Source organism: Dendrobium catenatum, unplaced genomic scaffold (genome assembly GCF_001605985.2).
Source record: "Dendrobium catenatum unplaced genomic scaffold, ASM160598v2 fragScaff_scaffold_1608, whole genome shotgun sequence".
Classification (NCBI taxonomy): domain Eukaryota; kingdom Viridiplantae; phylum Streptophyta; class Magnoliopsida; order Asparagales; family Orchidaceae; genus Dendrobium; species Dendrobium catenatum.
Window position 1 is genome coordinate 5,332,689 of NW_021320070.1, and position 22,558 is coordinate 5,355,246.

Genomic DNA, 22,558 nt, shown 5'->3' on the forward strand with positions numbered 1-22,558 from the left:
TGAAGAAGAAAGAATTGATTAATCAGACCTATTGTTTCTTTTGAGGCATCGCATGAAAGTACAAGGTATTACCGTTACAGTTTTCTTACTACTTAAAACAGCTTTTTAATACAAAATTAAAATTTTAATACTAGAAAATTATTTTATTATTTTAAGAAGCAGTAAAAAAGAACCATCACAAACACAAAAGAAATCTAATTTGATGGGTTTGGACTTCCAATCAAGATACCCAGTTCAGTATATGAAATTCCAAATGAATTTGATTAAAATTCCAAAAATATAAAATAATTAGTAATTATACTATATAAAACCTCTATGTCATCTGAGCTAAACTTTGTGTTTGGCACTTTATATATTGAAAAACCTTTGTTAAAAAAAATGTATTAAGAGTACAAGGCTTGGACTTATAATCCATACAAATCCTAAATCAATTGATTTTTTATTCATTAAAAAACACCCTTTTAATTTTGCCAAATACGAGCATAGTTGCAGCTCTATCTTAACAATCATTTAAAAAATACACATCACTAGCAGCAAAATCTATAAATAATTTATTTATTTGACAGCCAAAGCAAAATATGATCATGATCCCAAAATACAAAGCACCAAACAACCATCAATTTCCTCTGGTTGAGAGCTTCTCTAAAACAAAAGACAAAATCCACATCTTCCATTGAAGCAAAACGAAACAAAGAAGGAAACATAGTTTAGAAATGTCCTCAAAAGTGCAGAAAGTTGAATTATCCATAAAAAAATACATATAACCAAAACTATACGGTATTAGGCGCCAAAAGATATGTAAATCAGAAAACTAATCCACATTACATATATATTGTGAAGATTCACTGATATATCTTCTGAAGCACTCAATGCAGGAACAATTAGTCGTTAAAAGGTCTTCCACTAAGTTTCCAGACAGAAAAAGGTATGGAGATAAAGATAAAAAGCTCATTCCTCACTTGGGATTTCTAAGAACAATTATAACGGAGTCGCCACGGAGGAACATCTTGCTGATGAACCTGTCCTTGTTCACAGGTAATGCTTTCTTCTTGCCTTTACCAGTTTTTGGAACCTGGAGAATAGATGGATTCAGCAAAAACAATATGGTCAAGGAAAAAAGACCAAAATGAAGGAAAACTTTTTGATCAAATTTTATATTGAACTCATATTAAAACAAATATTATATTTTCATAAAAAAAGAATTGATCAAAATATCCTACACAGATTTGAAGATTTGTGTAAGGATTTCCTCCTCAAATTTGATCAAGATATGAATTCTTTACTCATTTGTATTCTGATCAGAAAATTCTAATCTTTTTTTTTTTCGAAATGAAATGTTGAAATAAAGAAAAAGTACCTCGGTCCACATCTCCCTGACATTTTCTAGAACCATGTTGCAATGACGATCGAAGGCTCTGACACGTCCAAGAAGCTTCCGATTGTTTCGGCAATTAATAAGTACCTGAGGCAACAGGGAAATGACGACGCCATATTTTCAAGTTTGGACTGCTTAAAAAAACACTCAAATATGAAAGATAATATAGCAGCATGCAGTCAATTGAACAAAAAAGACAAAATTTAAATCATTAATTGTAAGTAGGTGGGGTTAAGGAAAATATCACAAGTTACAAACAGGTATCACTCAAATCTTCATTTAAGAATCTCTCCATTTGCATGTGTCATAACTGACCGTTAAGCTTCTTAACATTCAAGAAAGCAAACTATTAGTTGCTGCCTATCACGTCTAGCTAATTTCATCTGAATATAGTGATAGTATGGTAAATATTTGAACAGCGGGTTAATGAGACATCACAGCACATATTTGATTAAATAAAAGAAATAAACTTGGGTGTGATAGTATGATTTTGATAGGTGAATTGCATGGTGAGATTTTGATAGTTATGTGAAATAGGTCCTAAGGATTGAAGGCATTGCATACGGAGAGCTATATAACCACCATGAATTGAGAGAATAAATAAGTATAAAAAACCTGATAGTCATTCATAGTAATATTTAATTTGGGACATTTAGCCTTACATCATAAGTTGTCATTTCCAACATAAATATTGAATAAGTTGTTGGTGAAGACCTAATTTTTAAATTAATTGTCCTAAATTAAATTATGAGTGCGATTATTGTCAATTAAGAAATGTACATTGTAATTGTTAATTGACCCGATTAATTAGAAAGAACAAGGATTGAATTGTCTGACTAAAAGCATATAGGCTAATTTCAAGTTGTGGATTTTGGTTATCCCCGTCATAGGTAAAGGAGGGGAGGGGGTCATCTACCACATCTTGATCGTCTGTACCGAATAAAAGATAAAATTTATTTGGACAACAATGTTGAGGACCAAATTTAGCAACATAATTGAAACAAAGACCTTTTCACGGCAAAATAGAATTTTAGCTGGTGAGAGTTTGCGGATTGAAAGGTTTGGAGGTTTAGGGTTGTGGAGAGTTGATGGGGTCAAGGGGATGGAAGATTGGGAAAAAGATTGTATTGGAGTAGGTGTCTGTATAATTTTTTGTGGTTGTGATGAAGAGTTTGGTGCCAAGTGGAGGATGAAACAAAGAAAATTTCTTGGATTTTGGATTCATGTTGTCTAGCTAATTTCCACGACATCCATAAGGGTAGCAAGTCTTACAAGTAAAAGCTCACGATGTAATTCTTGTTTAAGTTCAAAAATGAAGAATTTATGAGAATGGATTAAGATAAATTTGGAACTTTAAAAGAAAGATTTTCAAATGAAGTTAGGTAATACATAACTGAATTTTTTTTAGTTAATTTAAAAAGATTACCATGCAAATCTTCGGAAAGATAAATACCAAAACGTTGTTGTAAAGATAAAATAAATTCGGGCTAAGAAAGTAAATGACCATTCATTCATGACTGTTGATACCAAGAAGCTGTCGAACCTTCAAGGTAAAATTAGGCAATTCTAACGGGATGACAATCAAGAGTGTTGTGAAAATCAAAGTATGATTGTGCTTTAAAGGTCCATGTTTCGACGTTAGATCCAACAAGGCAGGAAGTTCAATTTTTATTGATATAAAAAAAACCTGTAGGGGAAGGTGATGCTTGTGTAGAAGGAATTCATCCGGTGGAACCAATGATAATAGCAGAAGAAAGATCTTGATGTAGTGGATGAGGTTTGTGGTCGAGGCACAAACCGTCAAGTCCTGTGTCAACGGAATTCATGAAAGCATGGAATTGTTGAAGGGATGAGCCAATGAAAGAAAATTGAACATCGGCTTGTAGAATTTTTGTATTTTGGAGAATTGTAATTCTTGATTGGATTGTATTGCTCAAAGCAATACTCAAAAAGCTTCTGCCAAATCTGCATTCTTCATGTTGAATTGGTGTTTGTGGATGGAGGGTTGAAAAGTTGAGATTCTTTAATTAGTAACTGTAAAAAACAAAGGAAAAAAAATAGTAGAAGAGGGATTTTTATTAAAAATGTTCAACAAAGAAGACAAAGGAACGGAGAACCTGATGAAATCTTGAAAAGGAACAAGCAAGAAGTGTTGTTTAGGCAGGCAGAAGGCTGTCTGAATTTCCATTCCAAATGGTTGCAGTTTTTTCCAGATAGTTGTTGTTCAATTGGCAAGCAACAGGAGAATGTTATGGCAAGAAAATTAGGTGTTTGTTGAAGGCAAAAGGAGCTGAAGGAGCCGTAGATGGATGATTCTTGAGGCTAAAGGAGCTGAAGATGGACATCAATGATGGATGCACTGGCATGTCGTGGTTACAAAAGAAGCAAACCGTGGTTGTTAGCAGCGAATGGATGAAGATGATTAAGAAATGGTGATCCCGAGGAATTGGATTTGTCTGCTGGAGCTGAAAGCTGTGGAAGACCGGAGATTTGCGGCTGTAGGAAGAAAGCATGGACTGAATTTGGGTCTGGCCGGCAGGTGTGAAGAAGAGGATAATGGGAATCTTGATGGCTGTACTGTGGGAATGAAAGAAGAACCAAAGGGAAGAAGCTTCTTGCTTGCAGTGGCTTGAGGTTAAGTGCAACAAGATCATCATTTGTTAAGCTTTTTGACATCCAATATGGTAAGCACCTTTAGAGTAGGTGTATACTCCAAGCGTAGAAGAGGAAAAAAGAGAGAAATCAGAAAATTTTCGTTTCATAACCTTTTCTTACAATAGGATGTGTTTTACAATATAGAACCGGCTTACCTACAACAAACAAAAAATTAGAATAAAAGAAATAAACTAATACTTTATTATATATTTCACAATTTGATTGTACTATCTTAGGATCCAATAATATTTATTGATGTCTAATATTAATTTATTGAAAGTTTGATGAAAGTGAAAAAATAGGGATTGAGATTTAATAGCGCTCTTTGAGATTTGGATGATATTGCTATGAATGAAGGTACATCAAATAAAATTCACTAAAATTTCCATTTGTTGGGACCTTGGTTAACACTATAACACAGCCAGGAAACAACAAAATCATCCAATCAACTACGTCAGAGAACTACAGCAGCAAACAAGTTACTCAAACTGCACTCGTCCTAACTTCCTCTTCCAAGCTGGCATACCTCCACAGTTACCACTGCCAACACACAAAGTAGGCTACTCAATCGTTGCCAGTCCTTGTCCCTCATATTTTTAACCTCTTTCCTACTCCACACCCTCCTCTTTTGATTCTTCAAAACCATCTATCTGTTCTTGTTTTTCAAGGTTGTGTAATTCTAATCAAATAGTTTAACTGTTCACCCAAAAGATACAATATTTAGACATTGCACACCAGTATTTGGAATGGAAAAAGGTATGGTGAGTGGAGTCTTGGAATTAATCATACAAGTATCTTGTGTAACAAGAGAAATATTTGAATCAAATTTAAAAGCAACAATGTATCATACCTGAGTATTTTGTTTGACACTCATCATCAAAACAGATAGAGGACCAGAGTTGAACTCGTCCTCCTCTTTCTTTCCTGCCTGTAAAAAGCAATTAAAAGATAAAAAAAGTTGCTAGCACTGGCATAGAAATCATTTAACAGATTTCAAAAAGAATTAGAGCTCTTTAGACATTTGAACAAGTATTGTAAATGGCTTAACCACAATCTGTTTCTGCCTACAATGATTAGTTCAATAATCGCTAGATAACTACCTTGACTGTTCTTTCCAAAAATTAGTTTTCTATGAAAATTTTAAATAGTCCAGGTGTGATACTAAAATGAACAAAATAAGATTCTCTGTATATATTTTCAGTATTTACAGTTCTGCAAGTCAATCCTATATCTAAAATTTGTAAACAGTGCGTACAGCTGTTATCGTGAGCATAAAAGCTTACAGTATTTGTACCGTTCAAACTTCAAATATGACTGTTAGAAAATCAACATGCTACCCAATGTTTACATAGAATATACTTCAAAGTCAACACAACCAATGCTTGGTCAGAGAATATCAAATAATTCAAGGAGACAATCATATATTAGAATTTAAAAAGAGTGCTAACTAAAGCATAGATTTAATGTGGTGTGAATCAAATTCTAGGGGTCATTTATTAAACTAAGCAAACAACTTCAATTTGTACTAAAGAAAACTTACATCAGCATCGTCTGCCATAGTCTACAACCTGTATAAAATTAAAAGAAAAGAGTTAATTCATGTAACAGATCATTATGAATATAAGATAAATGAAAAATAAAAATAAAAAAGATGTTCAACAACAGGAATCAGAAGAACAAAAGACTACGAGGGAAGAAAAATTACAGTTAGCAGCTGAAGTACTACGTCGTAGAAGACAAATGGACAACGTAGGGCATGCTCACAACCATATAAAACAGGACAAATTTAAACTCAAGAATGTGTATCAACACTAAGATAAAAAAGTTATTTCAAGGAATGTGCACTTAACATTCCATATAATAATGAATTAGACAATACTTAAAAGCGCTCATCATACAGTTAAAAACTGTGCATTTTCTATCATCAACTCTTAAAATTTTTAACAGTTTATCATGCTCATGCATGAGTTCGACAGTGATATTTGAGTAAAGATCGTTGTAGGTACAGCCACCAACTTAGAGATGGACATATCTTTTTTTGCTCGAGTAAAAGAGTAGTAGAGTTTTCTCCAATCATGATATAATCGTAGTACCTATATTTATTATGTAAATTTCAAGAGATTTATAGGAGTCATCCAAAAAAAGTTACGAGGGACAGTACCATAATATCAGCACGAGAAATTGCATCAAAAAGAGAATCAATCATGTTTATGCAAAGGAAATCCACTATAAGGTCAATTTTCGTGCTAAGAAAGCTAATTAAAAAAATTGAAAAATTCCTATAATCGTCATTGATTTTAAAGAGGGTCACAACAAATCATTTGGAGGATATTTAAGAGAATCAAAGAGATGAAGTTATTAAGGAATATGTATATTGAAGCAATGCCAAGTTTGAGAAAAAAAAAATTCAAAGTGACTAAAGTGTTTAAACCCACAATATAATTACAACATGTACCCACATTGTGAACCTTTTTTTCATTTTCATGCATATCTTTACAAAAATATTTAAATTTTGGTAAAATGATATAAGCTAGCATTTTCACTGCTAGGTCCCAACTCCCAAGTCTTGGATGAAAAAAGTGGAGAGTTGTGTTAAGTAGTCGACAGCCAGCGTAAAACTTGTTGAATAAACATGACATGAATAATTTAATACATTATGTAAATGCTAGGGCTTTCCCTGAAAACGACACGCTATATAGATTGAATACAGTGACAATTGTGCAAGGGTCACTGCACCGGTTCCCAGGTGTAGTGTTAAATAGGCAAGGGTTCCCACATCATGGATAGATGTGGGCAAAGAGCTAGTCCATAAAACTAAAATTAAGATAGAAACTTAGATTATAAGTTCTCTTACAAGCAAATTAATGGAAGTAAGGAATATTATGATTGATAAGAAGATAAATATTCTATGCATTCAGGAAACTAAATGGGTTGGAGAGAATGTTAAGGAGATTGATAGTTTATGATTTAAACTATGATGTTCTGATAGGAGTCGTACTAAAAATAGTGTAGGTGTGATTATAGATAAGAGTTTGAAGGATAATGATATAAAAATTAATAAAATGAGAAATATAATCATAACTTCAAATATTGTTGTTGATGCTAAAATTATTAATATTATAAGTGTTTATGCTTCACAAGTAGGATTAAAATATGTGTTCAAAATTAAAATTTTGTAATGAGTTAGAAGAATTAATACAAAAGATGCCCCAAGAAAAAGTTTTTTTGGACAAGATTTAAGTGGACTCGTTGGTAGAAAGGTATATGATTTTAAAAGCATTCATGGTGGCTATGGATTTGGAGCGACTAATGAAGGTGATAAGACCATATTATATTTTTCTATAATTTATGATTTTGTAATTGCTAATATCTTATTTAAAAAGAGAGATGAGCATTTCATCACTTCTAATAATGGATATAGTAAAATTCAGATTGATTATTTTCTTATAAGAAAAATAGATCGTTTAGATTGCAAAGATTGTAAAGTTATTCCAAGTGAAAGTTTATGTACCCTGCATCACTTATTAGTTTAAAATTTTAAGATGAAGGGGCAGAAAATAAAAAATAAAATAAAATATCATTTTAGGATTAGATGGGAGAATTTAAAGAATATAATAAAAATATATTTTAGAGTAAAATTCTAAATCTTAAGATTTTGTCTGTGCATGAGAAAGCTAATGTTATGTGGAAAAAAATAGTTAATATATTAAGAATGATGCAAAAAATATGCTTGAAGTATCAAAAGAAACAGCTCATAATAATAAAAATAGTTGGTGGTGGAATCAATAGGTGCAAAAAAAGATCACAAATAAGAAAATTTGTTATAAAAATTGACTTAAATGTAAAAATTCTAATAATTGAGAAATATATAAAGAGGCCCGTAATGAAGTCTGAGAAAGTAAAATGTGATGCAAAGATCTTAACTTTTAATGGTTTATATAATATATTAAATACTAAGGAATGCAAAAGATATATTTATAAGTTAGTCAAACAAAGAGATAGGAATAGTAAGGATTTAGTTTAAATGAAGTGCATTAAGGATGAAGATTAAAAAATATTTTTTATTAGAAAAGGATATTCAACAAAAGTGGATGAGGTATTTTGTTAAAGTTTTCAATGAAGATTGTAAGAATACAATTGACTTTATTTACCTTAGCACCTTAAATGAAAAGATTTTTATTTTTATCGAAAAGGTTTTAAAGAAAATGTTGTTGGAGTTGATGATATTCTAATAGAGGTGTTTAAATGCTTAGAAGATGAAGGAATTTCTTGGCTTACTAATCTTTTTAATACTATTTTGAAGACTAAAAAGATATTATATGAGTGAAGAATGAGTATGTTGATTCTTATTTTTAAGAATAAAGGTGATGGAGAAGTATATAAAGAATAAGGAGGACCTACATATGATATTTATTGATTTAGAGAAATCATATGGTAAAATTCCAAGAGAAGTGCTATGAAGAGTTCTAGAAAAGAAGGGGTTAATAAGGCTTATATTTAAGTCATTAAGGATATAAATGCATGAGCTCTTACTTGTGTTCAAACAAAGATGTTTTGACCAAGTATTTTCTTATTTCAGTTGGATTACATCAAGGATCACCCTATGTAAAATACACTTGTGCAAGATTGTAATAATTTTAAATAATTATCAATTAAGTCTAGAATATTAATCTATTTTGCATAATGTAATCATAGGCTACAATTCTTGATGAATAAAATGTTATTTATTTTTTTGAATGAAAATATTGTCTAAATTTTTTATTTTATATTTAAATGATATAACAACTATTCATTCTAAAGAAATGATTTTGAGCATTATGTAAAATCATACCAATGAAATAATTTCTTGATTTAAATGTTAAATCATAGATATAAGTGGGATGCATTTAAGGACTGTTGGAAAAATTATTGAAAACTCAGATAACTCAATTGAAAATCATTTAAAGTTATTATATAGTAAGAATAACATTATATGAGAAAGACTGTCAACCTCTGTAAACACCTCAACTAGTTTTTTCCCATCTTAAGACCCACACTAAGACATCTCATAGGAACATTAAGAACATTATCCATTTTTAAGCGACATAAGAAAGTGACATGTAACATCAATTTAAGGCATAAATTCTCTTCTTAAATGACACAAAAGTCCCTATGTCTTACGACTGTGTAGAAATTGGAGATAATTCACCCACATCTGATGATGAATTTAATCTTGCCTCTTTCGCTAACATGAGATGCACTTCTATTTCACAATCTAATTATGAGGATTAGTTGTGAAAAAGCATCTTTTGATGTGACAAGAAATTGAGTAAATTATTGATATAGGAATTGCAATAAATATCATATCAACTAAAGCACTCATAACAACAAGCTATTAATTTAAGCCACATACTACATTTCATGTTAGCTGTGCAAAAATAATACATCCCAACTTGTGACCGCTAGACACCTAGTACTTATCAAACTAAGAAGTTATAAGAATCAAACTTAGAGTGATATCCTCCTCATGGGCAAAACACATTCTTATAAGCAGACTTTGACTATATGATGTTATGGTCAAGAAAATACTATGTATTCAAAAGAGATAATAAAATAATAAAACTGTTTCCTATCAAGCTAGTCGAGAAACCCCAACCTACACCACATAAGAATAACTTTGAACTCAAACAAGTTTCTTGAACGAAATATGTACAGCTATAGAAAAGTTTATTGACTCTTCTATTGATACCCCCTCTTATCTTAGATTCTCATTCTAATGATTCTACCCCTCCATCTTCCTCAAGAATACATTCTAATGAGCATTTTCTTCCTGAGAAGGGTGTTACACCTTTATTACCTAAGATACATATATCTTTGTGGTATCAATTCTTTGACATAACTTTTCTAATCCGTCCTTTGATGAAATAATTGATGAGATTTCGATTCCAAGAAGGATGATGTATAAATTCCTACTAACCCACACATACATGTATTCTTAGATCCTAAGCTTAATTTTTTTATACACCACATCATGAGTTGACTATAAGTTACCATCCATGAGTAACGTATGGCCTGATTTAGCTCTTAACCTTAAATTGTCATTGTTAGATCTTATGCATCCCATTGAGAAACATGAGCTACTTGATAACATTAATTATTTGTTTTTAAAGCTTCCTGATCTAATTAATCTAACACATCATTCATTATATGCTACTGCATTTTCATTAGAATTTTATATTCGCAATCTTCATTTATGTGTGCCACAACAATTTGACATAATAATGATAAAATTGTTGAAGCTAATTTTCAAATGTATTGATCGAGGGAATATAATGACAATGATTATGTTTTTATGTTATCTCCTCTCATTTTGAGTCTTCTCCCTAATCCTAGCATATTTTAACCCTAAAAGCATCCTAACATAACCCCAACAACCCTCCCTAGTCATTAGCCTCTCACCCAACTCCAATGAACCCCTCAACAAAAAACCCCTATCCTCTCCCAAGCTCTCCACAAATATGTCCTATCCTCTCCACAACTCTTTTGCTGGAATATAATGACGAAAAAAAAATAAATAATTAAAAAATCCTCCCTCTTACCTCCAAGATCATAAACCCTCGCACCCCATTTTCACTTCTTGGCCTCACCACATGCAATTCATACTCAAGCCTATCTTCCCCTCAGGCAATATGCCACTATCAACTACTAACTCTCAGCATCCACCTTCAATCCCACAAAATCCAACACTAAATATCACCTCACAATTCACCTCTTGGCCCCACCCCATGCAATACATGCTCAAGCCTATCTTCCCCTCAGGACTCCACAAATATGCCACTATCAACTACTAACTCTCAACCTCCACCTTCAATCCCACAAAATCCAACATTAAATATCACCTCACCACTCCAAGTTCCCCATCATAACTCCATAAGTCATCACCATGCAAGGAGAGTTCATTCTCCTCAAGATCCTGCCTTCACCAACCCATTAGTGATTTTATGTGTTATAATGAGATATACAAGTGAAAAGAATTATCTTAATGCCACCAATCATAGAGATAAGCATAATTATTTTATATTTTAATAATTTAGTTGATTTTAACTCACAAAATCTTTCAAATCACTTTAGATCCTTTTAATTTGAAATAGTGTTAATGATTTGGCTGAATTTAAGAATTGAGCAATCAAATCAGGATTCACACCATCAAGATTTTAAAAAAAAAAAATCATACTCGGTCAAATAGACCCTAAGAATGTACAAAACAATTCAGTAAATCAGATAGATAACATTCACATTTTTCTTCAAATAGTTAAACTCAAAACAGAGAAATGAGATATGCAAGCCTAAGATATGCTAAAATGTTTGCAAACAAAAATTACGAAAAAAAATCCATAAAAGGGCTATTTGGTATCCCATTTAAGGCAAGATTTAAGCAAGTTTTAGCTTAGAGTTTAGGGAACTTTAAACTCTTTTGATAAATATAATTTAAACCACATTATTTGTTAAATACATAATTTGCAAAACCTATCATTCATAAGATTTAATGGATATAAGGGACTTCACCTCTCACAAATGTTAAATCCTGAAACAAATAGCCAAAAAGTTTATCAAGATTTACCAAGATTTAACAGTTGTGCCAAATAATTTCCAGATTTTAATCATCCCAATAGTTACTAAATCCTGCTTGTGGCCAAACAGCCCCTAAAATCAGACAGGTTGCAGCTAAAGCTCGAGTTAGATCTCCCCCAAAGGCGAAGCTCCGAATAATAGAGCTTCTAAAGAACTTCACGCGACATAGATAACACATTATTGTAAGGCAGAAAAACTATTTCCAACGAATAATAACATAAATATTCATAGATTTTAATAATCACATCGAAACAACGTGCAAATCTTAAAAGAAACAAATTACCGAAAAAAAATAAATTAATCGTCACGTTCATCATACAACTCGACTACAATCGAATTCAATCAGTAAAGATTCCAGATAAAAACACGATTAGGAAATCATAAGAAAGGAGGAATGGGGCTGAGTACGAAGAAAGCGCGCAAGATCAGATCAACATAAAACAGAAAATCGTTTAAAATTAGAAAGAGAGAGAGAGGGAGAGGAAGAGAGAGGGAGAACCTGGCTGGTTGCTAGCGGACGGCGACTGAAATTCCAATGAGGCGATCACCCGTGATCGGGAAGAGGGCGAGGGCGAGGGCGAGGGCGAGTGTCAAAGCTAGGGTTTCAAGGGTTTTAGTATTGCCACTCTATCATGGATGAATGTGGGCAAAAAGAGCTAGTCCATGAAACTAAAATTAGGATATGAACTTAGAATATATGTTCTCTTACAAGCAAATTAATGGAAGTAATGAATATTATGATTCATAAGAAGATAAATATTATATACATTCAGGAAACTAAATGGGTTGGAGAAAAAGCTAAAGATATTAATAGTTTAGGATTTAAACTATGGTACTCTGATAGGAGTCGTACTAAAATAGCGTAGGTGTGATTATATATAAGAGTTTGAAGGATAATGTTGTAAAAATCAAAAGAATGAGAAATATAATTATAACTTTAAATATTGTTATTGATGTTAAGATTATTAATATTATAAGTATTTATGCTTCACAAGTAGGATTAGATGTGTTCAAAATTAATATTTTGGAATGACTTAGAAGAATTAATACAAAAGATATCTCTTGAAGAAAGAGTTTATTGTACGAGATTTAAGTGGACATGTTGGTAGAGAGATAGATGATTTTAAAAGAATCCATGCTGGCTATAGGTTTGGAGTGACTAATGAAGGTGGTAAGACTATATTAGATTTTTCTCTAGCTTATAATTTTGTAATTGCTAATATCTTATTAAAAAGATATGAGCATTTCATCACTTATAAGAATGAATATAATAAAACTTAGATTAATTATTTTCTTGTAAAAAAAATATCGTTTAGATTACAAAGATTGTAAAGTTATTCAAAGTAAAAGTTTATGCACCCAACATCGCTTTTTAGTTTAAAACTTTAAGATAAAATGGCAAAATAGAAAATAAAGTAAAACATTATTCTAAGATTAGATGGGGAAATTTAAAGAATATAATAAAAATATTTTAAGATTCTAAATTTTAAGATTTGTCTGTGCATGAGAAAGCTAATATTATATGGGAAAAAATAGTTAATAATATTAAGAATGCTGCAAAAAAATATGCTTGAAGTATCAAAAGAAACACCACCTAATAATAAAAATAGTTGGTGGTGGAATCAATATGTGCAAAAAAAGATCACAAATAAGAAGATTTGTTTTAAAAATTTACTTAGATGTAAAAACTCTAATAATTGGGAATATATAAAGAGGTCCGTAAGGAGTCTAAGAAGGCAATATGCGATGCAAATATCTTAACTTATAATGATTTATATAATATATTAGATACTAAGGAGAGCGAAAGATATATGCATAAGTTAGCCAAATAAAAAGATAGGAATAGTAATAATTTATTTCAAGTGCAATAAGGATGAAGATTAAAAAGTGTTTTTATTAGAAAAGGATATTCAACAAAAATGGATGAGATATTTTGTTAAACTTTTCAATGATGATTGTAAGAATACAATTGACTTTAGTTACCTTAGCACCTTAAATAAAAATAATTTCTTTTATCGAAAAGGCTTTAAAGAAAATGAAGTTTGGAAAAGCGGTTGGACCTGATGATATTCCAATAGAGGTGTTTAAATGCTTAAAAGATGAAGGAATTTCTTGACTTACTAAAATTTTTAATATTATTTTGAATACTAAAAAGATGTCAGATGAGTGAAGAATGAGATGAGTGAAGAATGAGTATGTTGATTCCTATTTTGAAGAATAAAGGTGATAGAGAAGTTAGAAAGAATAAGGAAAAATTGATTTATAGAAAGCATATGATAAAGTTCCCATAGAAGTGTTATGGAGAGTCTAGAAAAGAAAGGGGTTAATAATGCTTATATTCAAGTTATTAAGGATATATATGTAGAAGTTGTTATTTTAGTTTGATTACATCATGGATCAGACTTAAGCCCATATCTTTTTGCCTTAGTCATGGGTGTTCTCAATAGACATTTATAAGAGGTTGTACCCTGATGTATGCCTTTTGCTGATGATATTCTTCTTGTTGAGGGAGTTGAAGTAAACTTGAAATATGGAGGAGTTTAAAGGTTTTCATTTTGAGTAGATCTAAAACTGAATATATGGAGTGTAATTTTAGTAGTAATATATCTAGTGGGAGGATTGTGACTTTGGAGGATCAAGTCATTAATAAGAGTACACGTTTTAGATATCTTGGTCTATAGTTCAGAGTGATGGTGAAATAGATGGGGATATTATTAGTAGAATTCAAGTTGGATAGTTGAAGCAGAGGAAAACATCGGGCTTGTTGTGTGATAGAAAAGTCTCACTCAAACTTATGGGAAAATTCTATAAGATGGTGGTGAGACCTGCAATGTTGTATGGTGCAGAATATTGGTCATTAAAAGAGAAGCATAATACTAAGTTATGTGTTGCAGAGATGAGAATGCTCAGGTGGATGAGTGGTTTTACTCTTAGAGACATGAAACGAAATGAGCATATACGTGAAAAGGTTGCAGTAGCTCCAACGGAAGATATAATTAGAGAGAGCCGCCATAGATGGTTTGGCCACATAAAACGGCGGCCTTCCGATGATTTAGTTAGGAAAATAGATGTATTAGATTTGGCTCATATTAAAAAAGGTGGAGGTAAACCTAAAAAGGCTTGGTTAGAAAAATATTAGAAATGGCCTTTCTTTATTAGATTTAAATGAGAATTTGGCTCTTAACATGACACAATGGAGAAAAAGGATTCATTTAGCTGACCCCGCGTAGTGGGTTAAAGGCTTGATGATGTTGTGTAAAATGGTATATGCTATTTTTTGGTTGGTGGGTTTGTGATGTGGCGATCCTTTGGCATTATGCAATGGAATTGGATTATTTTAAAATTTATAAAAATAAAAGGGTAGTTTAAAAAAAATAATAAGATGCTACATTGGAGTTTGTGGCATCCAGTTGGTTCAATTTCAAGGTTAAGGGATTTGCATTTTTTTTCCTTGTTTGACCTTATTTGGTCCGTACATGTCAATGGCAATTAGCAAGAGATTCAATGGATATGATGGATTCAAGTGAACAGAAACATAGGATTGACTTGAGTTTCAAATTTTAATGGATAGAGTCAGCTATTTTCGGGAAATTAAAAATTAAAATTGCAATAACTTAAAATGACCTATGCAACATGATTGATTAACCTAAATTATGAGGAGTCTATACAGAGTGGTTTAAAGAATACAATTCAACTTTTTGCTAGAATAAAATCTCTTCCAATTTTTAATTTGTGAGTATAAGTTGGGTGTGTGATTTCTTCAAGTTAAATAGGCTGAAATACAAGCACAGGCACCTAACCTACCGGGAAAGTTATCTCCTTGTATCAGGATGAGGCTTGAATTTTTTTTATAATTTGTAGTTTCATTCTTTGTCCATTTATTCTATATAATTTATTTCATTAAGTAATCTTGGTTTGGTAAAAATTTTAAATGTAGGACATGTGATTTTGGGAAATTAGTTTATTCGGCTGATGATTTTATTTGTTTCCGCATTCTTACCGAAACTATTAGATTTTACTATGATTTCATAATTAATTGGCTTAAAGACTATTGCATTTGTTTTTTATTAAAAGAAAGTGAGTTTTTATCCAAATTCACATCTAGTAAACTGTGAATCCTCAAATTTTATTTGCATAAAAGCATACTACACATCATATTGGTTGGCAGGTTGCATTATAAAATCCTAAACCTATGCCATCCCACATCACTCCGGGTGATGGATTTTTGGAGATTTGCACATTAAATAGTTTATAAATGCACCATATTGACTATATGTAGTTAATAAAATATTAAATCAATGATGCACAATATTGACTATATGTAGTTAATAAAATATTAAATCAATGACGCAATATAAATGAAATTGGGTAGGGTATGGTTATAACCAACACTGTCATATGGATAAAAATTGTAATTCTACATTCGATTAAAGACATAAAACTGTGGAGTTTTTCAAGGTTGATAAATAATTTGCATGTTTTAAGTAGTTGAATAAATTTAGAGGGGCATAATTGATTGCTTTCGCAAAGTGTTTCGAGTTAAAAAATGCATGCATTAGCAAAATGCTTCAAGAGATAAATCAATCATTTGGTGAATATGGAGATGAATTGCATAATCAATTTTAAAGTAGTAAAAAAAAAGGATTTTAGCATCTTTGAATATTATGCAAGGTTCACACACCTTGTAAGTACAAATAATTCTCTTTTAGACTAATAAATACCACTACTTGCTTAAATAATGGTCTTAGACGAGAATCTAGGAATAAACTAAGCTACAATTCTTTAAAACAAAATATTATATGAGGTTTTGACTATAGATGTATGTTATGATTATTTATTAGAGTTGTTGCACCAATATCAATTCCTAAGAAAAACTCGACATCTTATCTAATACCTCTGTAAAATACACTTGTGCAAGATTGTAATAATTTTAAATAATTATCAACATTAAGTCTAGAATATTAATCTATTTTGCATAATGTAATCATAGGCTACAATTCTTGATGAATGAAATGTTTTTTTTTAATGAAAATATTGTCTAAATTTTTTATTTTATAATTAAATGATACAACAACTATTCATTCTAAAGAAATGATTTCGAGCATTATGTAAAATCATACCAATTAAATAATTTCATTTAAATTTCTTGATTTAAATGTTAAATCATAGATATAAGTGATATGCATTTAAGATCTGTTGGAAAATTTCTTGAAAACTAGATAACTCAATTGAACATCATTTAAAGTTATTATATAATAAGAATAACATTATATGAGAAAGACTGTCAACCTCTGTAAACACTTCAACTAGTTTTTTCCCATCTTAAGACCCCCACTAAGACATCTCATAGGAACATTAAGAACATTATCCGTTTTTAAGTGACATGTAACATCAATTTAAGACAATTTCTCTTCTTAAATGAGACAAAAGTCCCTATGTCTCATTTTTGTGTAGAAATTGGAGATAATTCACCCACATCTGATGATGAATTGAATCTTGCCTCTTTGGCTACCATGATGTACTTCTATTTCACAATCTAATTATGAAGATTAGTTGTGTAAAAGTATCTTTTAATGTGACAAGAAATTGAGTAAATTACTGATATAGGAAGTGCAATAAATATCATATCAACTAAAGCACTCATAACAACAAGCTATTAATTTAAGCCACATACTACACCATTTCATGTTAGATGTGCAAAATAACACATCCCAACTTGTGACCGCTAGACACCTAGTCCTTATCAAACTAAGAAGTTATAAGAATCAAACTTAGAGTGATATCCTCCTCAGGGGCAAAGCACATTCTTATAAGCAGACTTTGACTATATGATGTTATGGTCAAGAAAATACTATGTATTCAAAAGAGATAATAAAATAATAAAACTGTTTCCTATCAAGCTAGCACCACATAAGTATAACTTTGAACTCAAACATGTTTCTAGAACGAAATATGTACAGCTATAGTTAATTTTATTGACTCTTCTATTGATACCCCCTCTTATCTTAGATTCTCATTCTAATGCTTCTACTCCTCCATCTACATCAAGCACAAATTATAATGAGCATTTTCTTCCCGAGAAGGATGTTACACCTTTATCACCTAAGAGACAGATATCTTTGTGTCTCAATTCTTTAACATAACTTTTCTAATCCATCCCGATGTATAAATTCCTACTAACCCATACATACACGTATTCTTAGATCCTAAACTTGATTTTTTTATACACCACATCACGACTTGACTATAAGTTACCATCCACGAGTAACGTATAGCCTGATTTAGCTCTTAACCTTAAATTGTCATTGTTAGATCTTATGCATCCCATTGAGAAACATGAGCTACTTGATAACATTAATGATTTGTTTTTTATGCTTCCTGATCTAATTAATCTAACACATCATTCATTATATGCTACTGCATTTTCATTAGAATTTTATATTCACAATCTTCATTTATGTGTGCCACAACAATTTGACATCATAATGATAAATTTGTTGAAGATATTTTCAAATGTATTGATCGTGGGAATTTAATGACAGTGATTATGTTTGTATGTTATCTCCTCTCATCCTCTCATTTTGAGTCTTCTTCCTAACCCTAACATATTTTAACCCTAAAAGCATCCTAACATAACCCCAACAAAACCTCCCTATCCATTAGCCTCTTCACCCAACTCCATTGGGCCCCTCAACAAAAAAACCCTATCCTCTCCCAAGCTCTCCACAAATATGCCCTATCCTCTCCACAACCTTTTGCTGGAATATAATGATGAAAATAAAATAAATAATTAAAAAATCCTCCCTCTTACCTCCAAGATCATAAACCCTCGCACCCCATTTTCACTTCTTGGCCTCACCACATGCAATTCATACTCAAGCCTATCTTCCCCTCAGGCAATATGCCACTATCAACTACTAACTCTCAGCATCCACCTTCAATCCCACAAAATCCAACACTAAATATCACCTCACAATTCACCTCTTGGCCCCACCCCATGCAATACATGCTCAAGCCTATCTTCCCCTCAGGACTCCACAAATATGCCACTATCAACTACTAACTCTCAACCTCCACCTTCAATCCCACAAAATCCAACATTAAATATCACCTCACCACTCCAAGTTCCCCATCATAACTCCATAAGTCATCACCATGCAAGGAGAGTTCATTCTCCTCAAGATCCTGCCTTCACCAACCCATTAGTGATTTTATGTGTTATAATGAGATATACAAGTGAAAAGAATTATCTTAATGCCACCAATCATAGAGATAAGCATAATTATTTTATATTTTAATAATTTAGTTGATTTTAACTCACAAAATCTTTCAAATCACTTTAGATCCTTTTAATTTGAAATAGTGTTAATGATTTGGCTGAATTTAAGAATTGAGCAATCAAATCAGGATTCACACCATCAAGATTTTAAAAAAAAAAAATCATACTCGGTCAAATAGACCCTAAGAATGTACAAAACAATTCAGTAAATCAGATAGATAACATTCACATTTTTCTTCAAATAGTTAAACTCAAAACAGAGAAATGAGATATGCAAGCCTAAGATATGCTAAAATGTTTGCAAACAAAAATTACGAAAAAAAATCCATAAAAGGGCTATTTGGTATCCCATTTAAGGCAAGATTTAAGCAAGTTTTAGCTTAGAGTTTAGGGAACTTTAAACTCTTTTGATAAATATAATTTAAACCACATTATTTGTTAAATACATAATTTGCAAAACCTATCATTCATAAGATTTAATGGATATAAGGGACTTCACCTCTCACAAATGTTAAATCCTGAAACAAATAGCCAAAAAGTTTATCAAGATTTACCAAGATTTAACAGTTGTGCCAAATAATTTCCAGATTTTAATCATCCCAATAGTTACTAAATCCTGCTTGTGGCCAAACAGCCCCTAAAATCAGACAGGTTGCAGCTAAAGCTCGAGTTAGATCTCCCCCAAAGGCGAAGCTCCGAATAATAGAGCGTCTAAAGAACTTCACGCGACATAGATAACACATTGTTATAAGGCAGAAAAACTATTTCCAACGAATAATAACATAAATATTCATAGATTTTAATAATCACATCGAAACAACGTGCAAATCTTAAAAGAAACAAATTACCGAAAAAAAATAAATTAATCGTCACGTTCATCATACAACTCGACTACAATCGAATTCAATCAGTAAAGATTCCAAATAAAAACACGATTAGGAAATCATAAGAAAGGAGGAATGGGGCTGAGTACGAAGAAAGCGCGCAAGATCAGATCAACATAAAACAGAAAATCGTTTAAAATTAGAAAGAGAGAGAGAGGGAGAGGAAGAGAGAGCGAGAACCTGGCTGGTTGCTAGCGGACGGCGACTGAAATTCCAATGAGGCGATCACCCGTGATCGGGAAGAGGGCGAGGGTCGAGGCTAGGGTTTCAAGGGTTTTAGTATTGCCACTCATTTTGCAGTGATACCCTTCATTTCCACTTATTAACGAGATCCAGCGCCCGAACCGGACCCTGCGCGAACCGGACCACCTATGCAATGGGTAATGAAGAATGATTCAACTATGTGAGAGTGTTTATACTGTTAGTGTTTGGTACAATGTGAAATGCTAATGCAATTGCACCAGCTATTTCAATTTATACACAAACAACAAAGTTGCACAAATATCTAAATAATTGAAAATAAATATGGTTAATATCACCTAAAAATTATCTTGATCGGACGCGAATCTTGATGCAAATATGCGTCGAAATATTCAAAAAATAAAATTGGGTTCATCTGAACTCCAATTTTAGCAAGCTTATATTCAAACTGAACGTTTCAAAGAGTAAAACCCTATAACGCCAAAATTGGTCCAATCCAAACCCAAATTTGGTCCAAAGCGAGGGCTCGATGCCTATTTGGAAGCTTCATAGCATTAATTTGATGACCAAATGATATCCAAATGTGACATGTTTATAGTTGAATCGAGTGGCTCGACGAGGCTAAGATTGTCAAATTATGACATCATTAAGACACTCAAATTCCTAATAAACAATCCATGATTTAGGGAGTTGATATCAGTCATCCATTGAAATACTCCCAACATGTTCTTAATCTTCTCCTTATTTACTAGTCATGTCACTCACAATGATAATAATAATAATAATAAATATATCCCTCATTTTTCACATAGGGAGAACGAGGAAGAGATAAAAAAACAAAGAATCTATCTTTCTTTCTCAAGCTTGCACCACTCGGTCGCCTACCGTCGTTGGACTTCCACCTTGCCTCCAGACTTTCTTCCACTTATTAACGAGATCCAGCGCCCGAACCGGACCCTGCGCGAACCGGACCACCTATGCAATGGGTAATGAAGAATGGATTCAACAATGTCGAGTGAGCTTCATATTGTTAGGCACAATGAGAAATGCTAATGCAATTGCACCAGCTATTTCAATTTATACACAAACACCTAAGTTGAACAAATATCTAAATAATTGAAAATAAATATGGTTATTATCACTAAAAAATTATCTTGATCGGGCACGAATCTTGATGCAAATATATGATGAAATTTCAAAAAATAAAGTCAGGATCATTCAAACTACAATTTTAGCAAGCTCATAGTCAAATTGAACGTCTCAAAGAGACAACCCCTATAACACTAAAATCGGTCCAATCCGAACCCAAATTTGGTCCAAATCGAGGGCTCGAAACCTATTTGGAAGCTTCATAGCATTAATTGGATGACCAAATGATATCCAAATGTGTCATTATTATAGTCGAATCGAGTGGCTCTACGAGACAAAGATTGCCAAATTCTGACATCATTAAGACACTCAAATGCCTAGCAAACAATCCAAGATCGAGGGAGTTGATATCAGTCGTCCATTGAAATACTCCCAACATGTTTTTGATATTCTCCTTATTTACTAGTCATGTCACTCTCAATGATAATGATAATAATAAATATACCCCTCATTCTTCACACAGGGAGAACTAGGAAGAGATAAAAAAACAAAGAATATATCTTTCTTTCTCAAGCTTGCACCAATCGATCGCCTACCGTCATCGGACTTCCACCTAGCCTCCAGACTTTCTTCCAAATAATCGTCACCCAACTATAGTCCTTCCAACCACCATTGCTTGACTACGGTCCTTTCGACCTCTGTCATTTGACAATTACGATCTTTCCGACCACCGTCACCCAATGGCAGCCCTTCCGAGCACCATCGTCTGACTACAGTCCCTCTTGTCACATAAGATTTGTCAAAACGCACATGAAATAAACATTTTATTTTGTACTTCAAAGTACGTCTTTCTCCATTGCCAACCTTGGCTTTTTTAGACTTAAAGGAGTTTATTTTTCATTTAGGACAGTTTTCTTACTGCTTCGATTTATCGCAACCATTTTTGTTTGACCATTGATTCTTTTTTGCTTTCAAAAAAAATTATACTAGAAAGCTGCTTTCTACAACAAATTTAAAAAGTTGCTTTCTTCACAACAGCTTACAAAGTTACTTCTCAATATAAAAATTCCTTGAATTAAAAAATTTTTTACTAGAAAGCTGTTTTAGAAAATAATAAAAAAGCTATTCAAAATGAAGACTTAGGCTTCATTTGGGATAGCTTCCTTACTGTTTTCTAAAGTAACATTCTACTTCAAGAAATATTTATGCTAAAAAGCTGGTTCAAAATGTATTAAGAAAATTATCTCAAAACGAATCCCTAATCTCTTAATTATAAAGGAAAATTCATATTAATTTGCTTATATATACTAAGAAACTCTACGCCTTAAATTTTGTATAATGTTACATTCCATTACATAGGAATAGATAAAGATCTTGAAATTTATTGTCAAACATTTCTATTCAAAATATCACATACATCAAATTTTATTGCAGACATTGTTGATTCATTGTTTACACCATAAC

At 32.0% G+C, this 22,558-nt stretch overlaps 1 protein-coding gene across 2 annotated transcripts; it reads right to left on the reverse strand.

The window, feature by feature from the left end:
- Nucleotides 1-643: 643 nt before the first annotated feature.
- Nucleotides 644-20,120, reverse strand: LOC110106941 (small nuclear ribonucleoprotein Sm D2-like). Of its 2 annotated transcripts, none has more exons than XM_020837149.2 (5): nt 19,985-20,120; nt 5,571-5,598; nt 4,881-4,958; nt 1,358-1,462; nt 644-1,072 (listed from the first exon to the last, which is right to left on the reverse strand). In XM_020837149.2, the coding sequence occupies exons 2-5, from the start codon at nt 5,586-5,588 to the stop codon at nt 956-958; spliced, it is 318 nt and encodes a 105-aa protein (XP_020692808.1). In that variant the 5' UTR covers nt 5,589-5,598; nt 19,985-20,120; the 3' UTR covers nt 644-955. The 2 variants fall into 2 exon arrangements, with proteins under 2 accessions (XP_020692808.1, XP_020692737.1); XM_020837078.2 differs by lacking the exon at nt 19,985-20,120 and adding an exon at nt 12,141-12,240.
- Between the last annotated feature and the right edge of the window lie 2,438 nt (nt 20,121-22,558).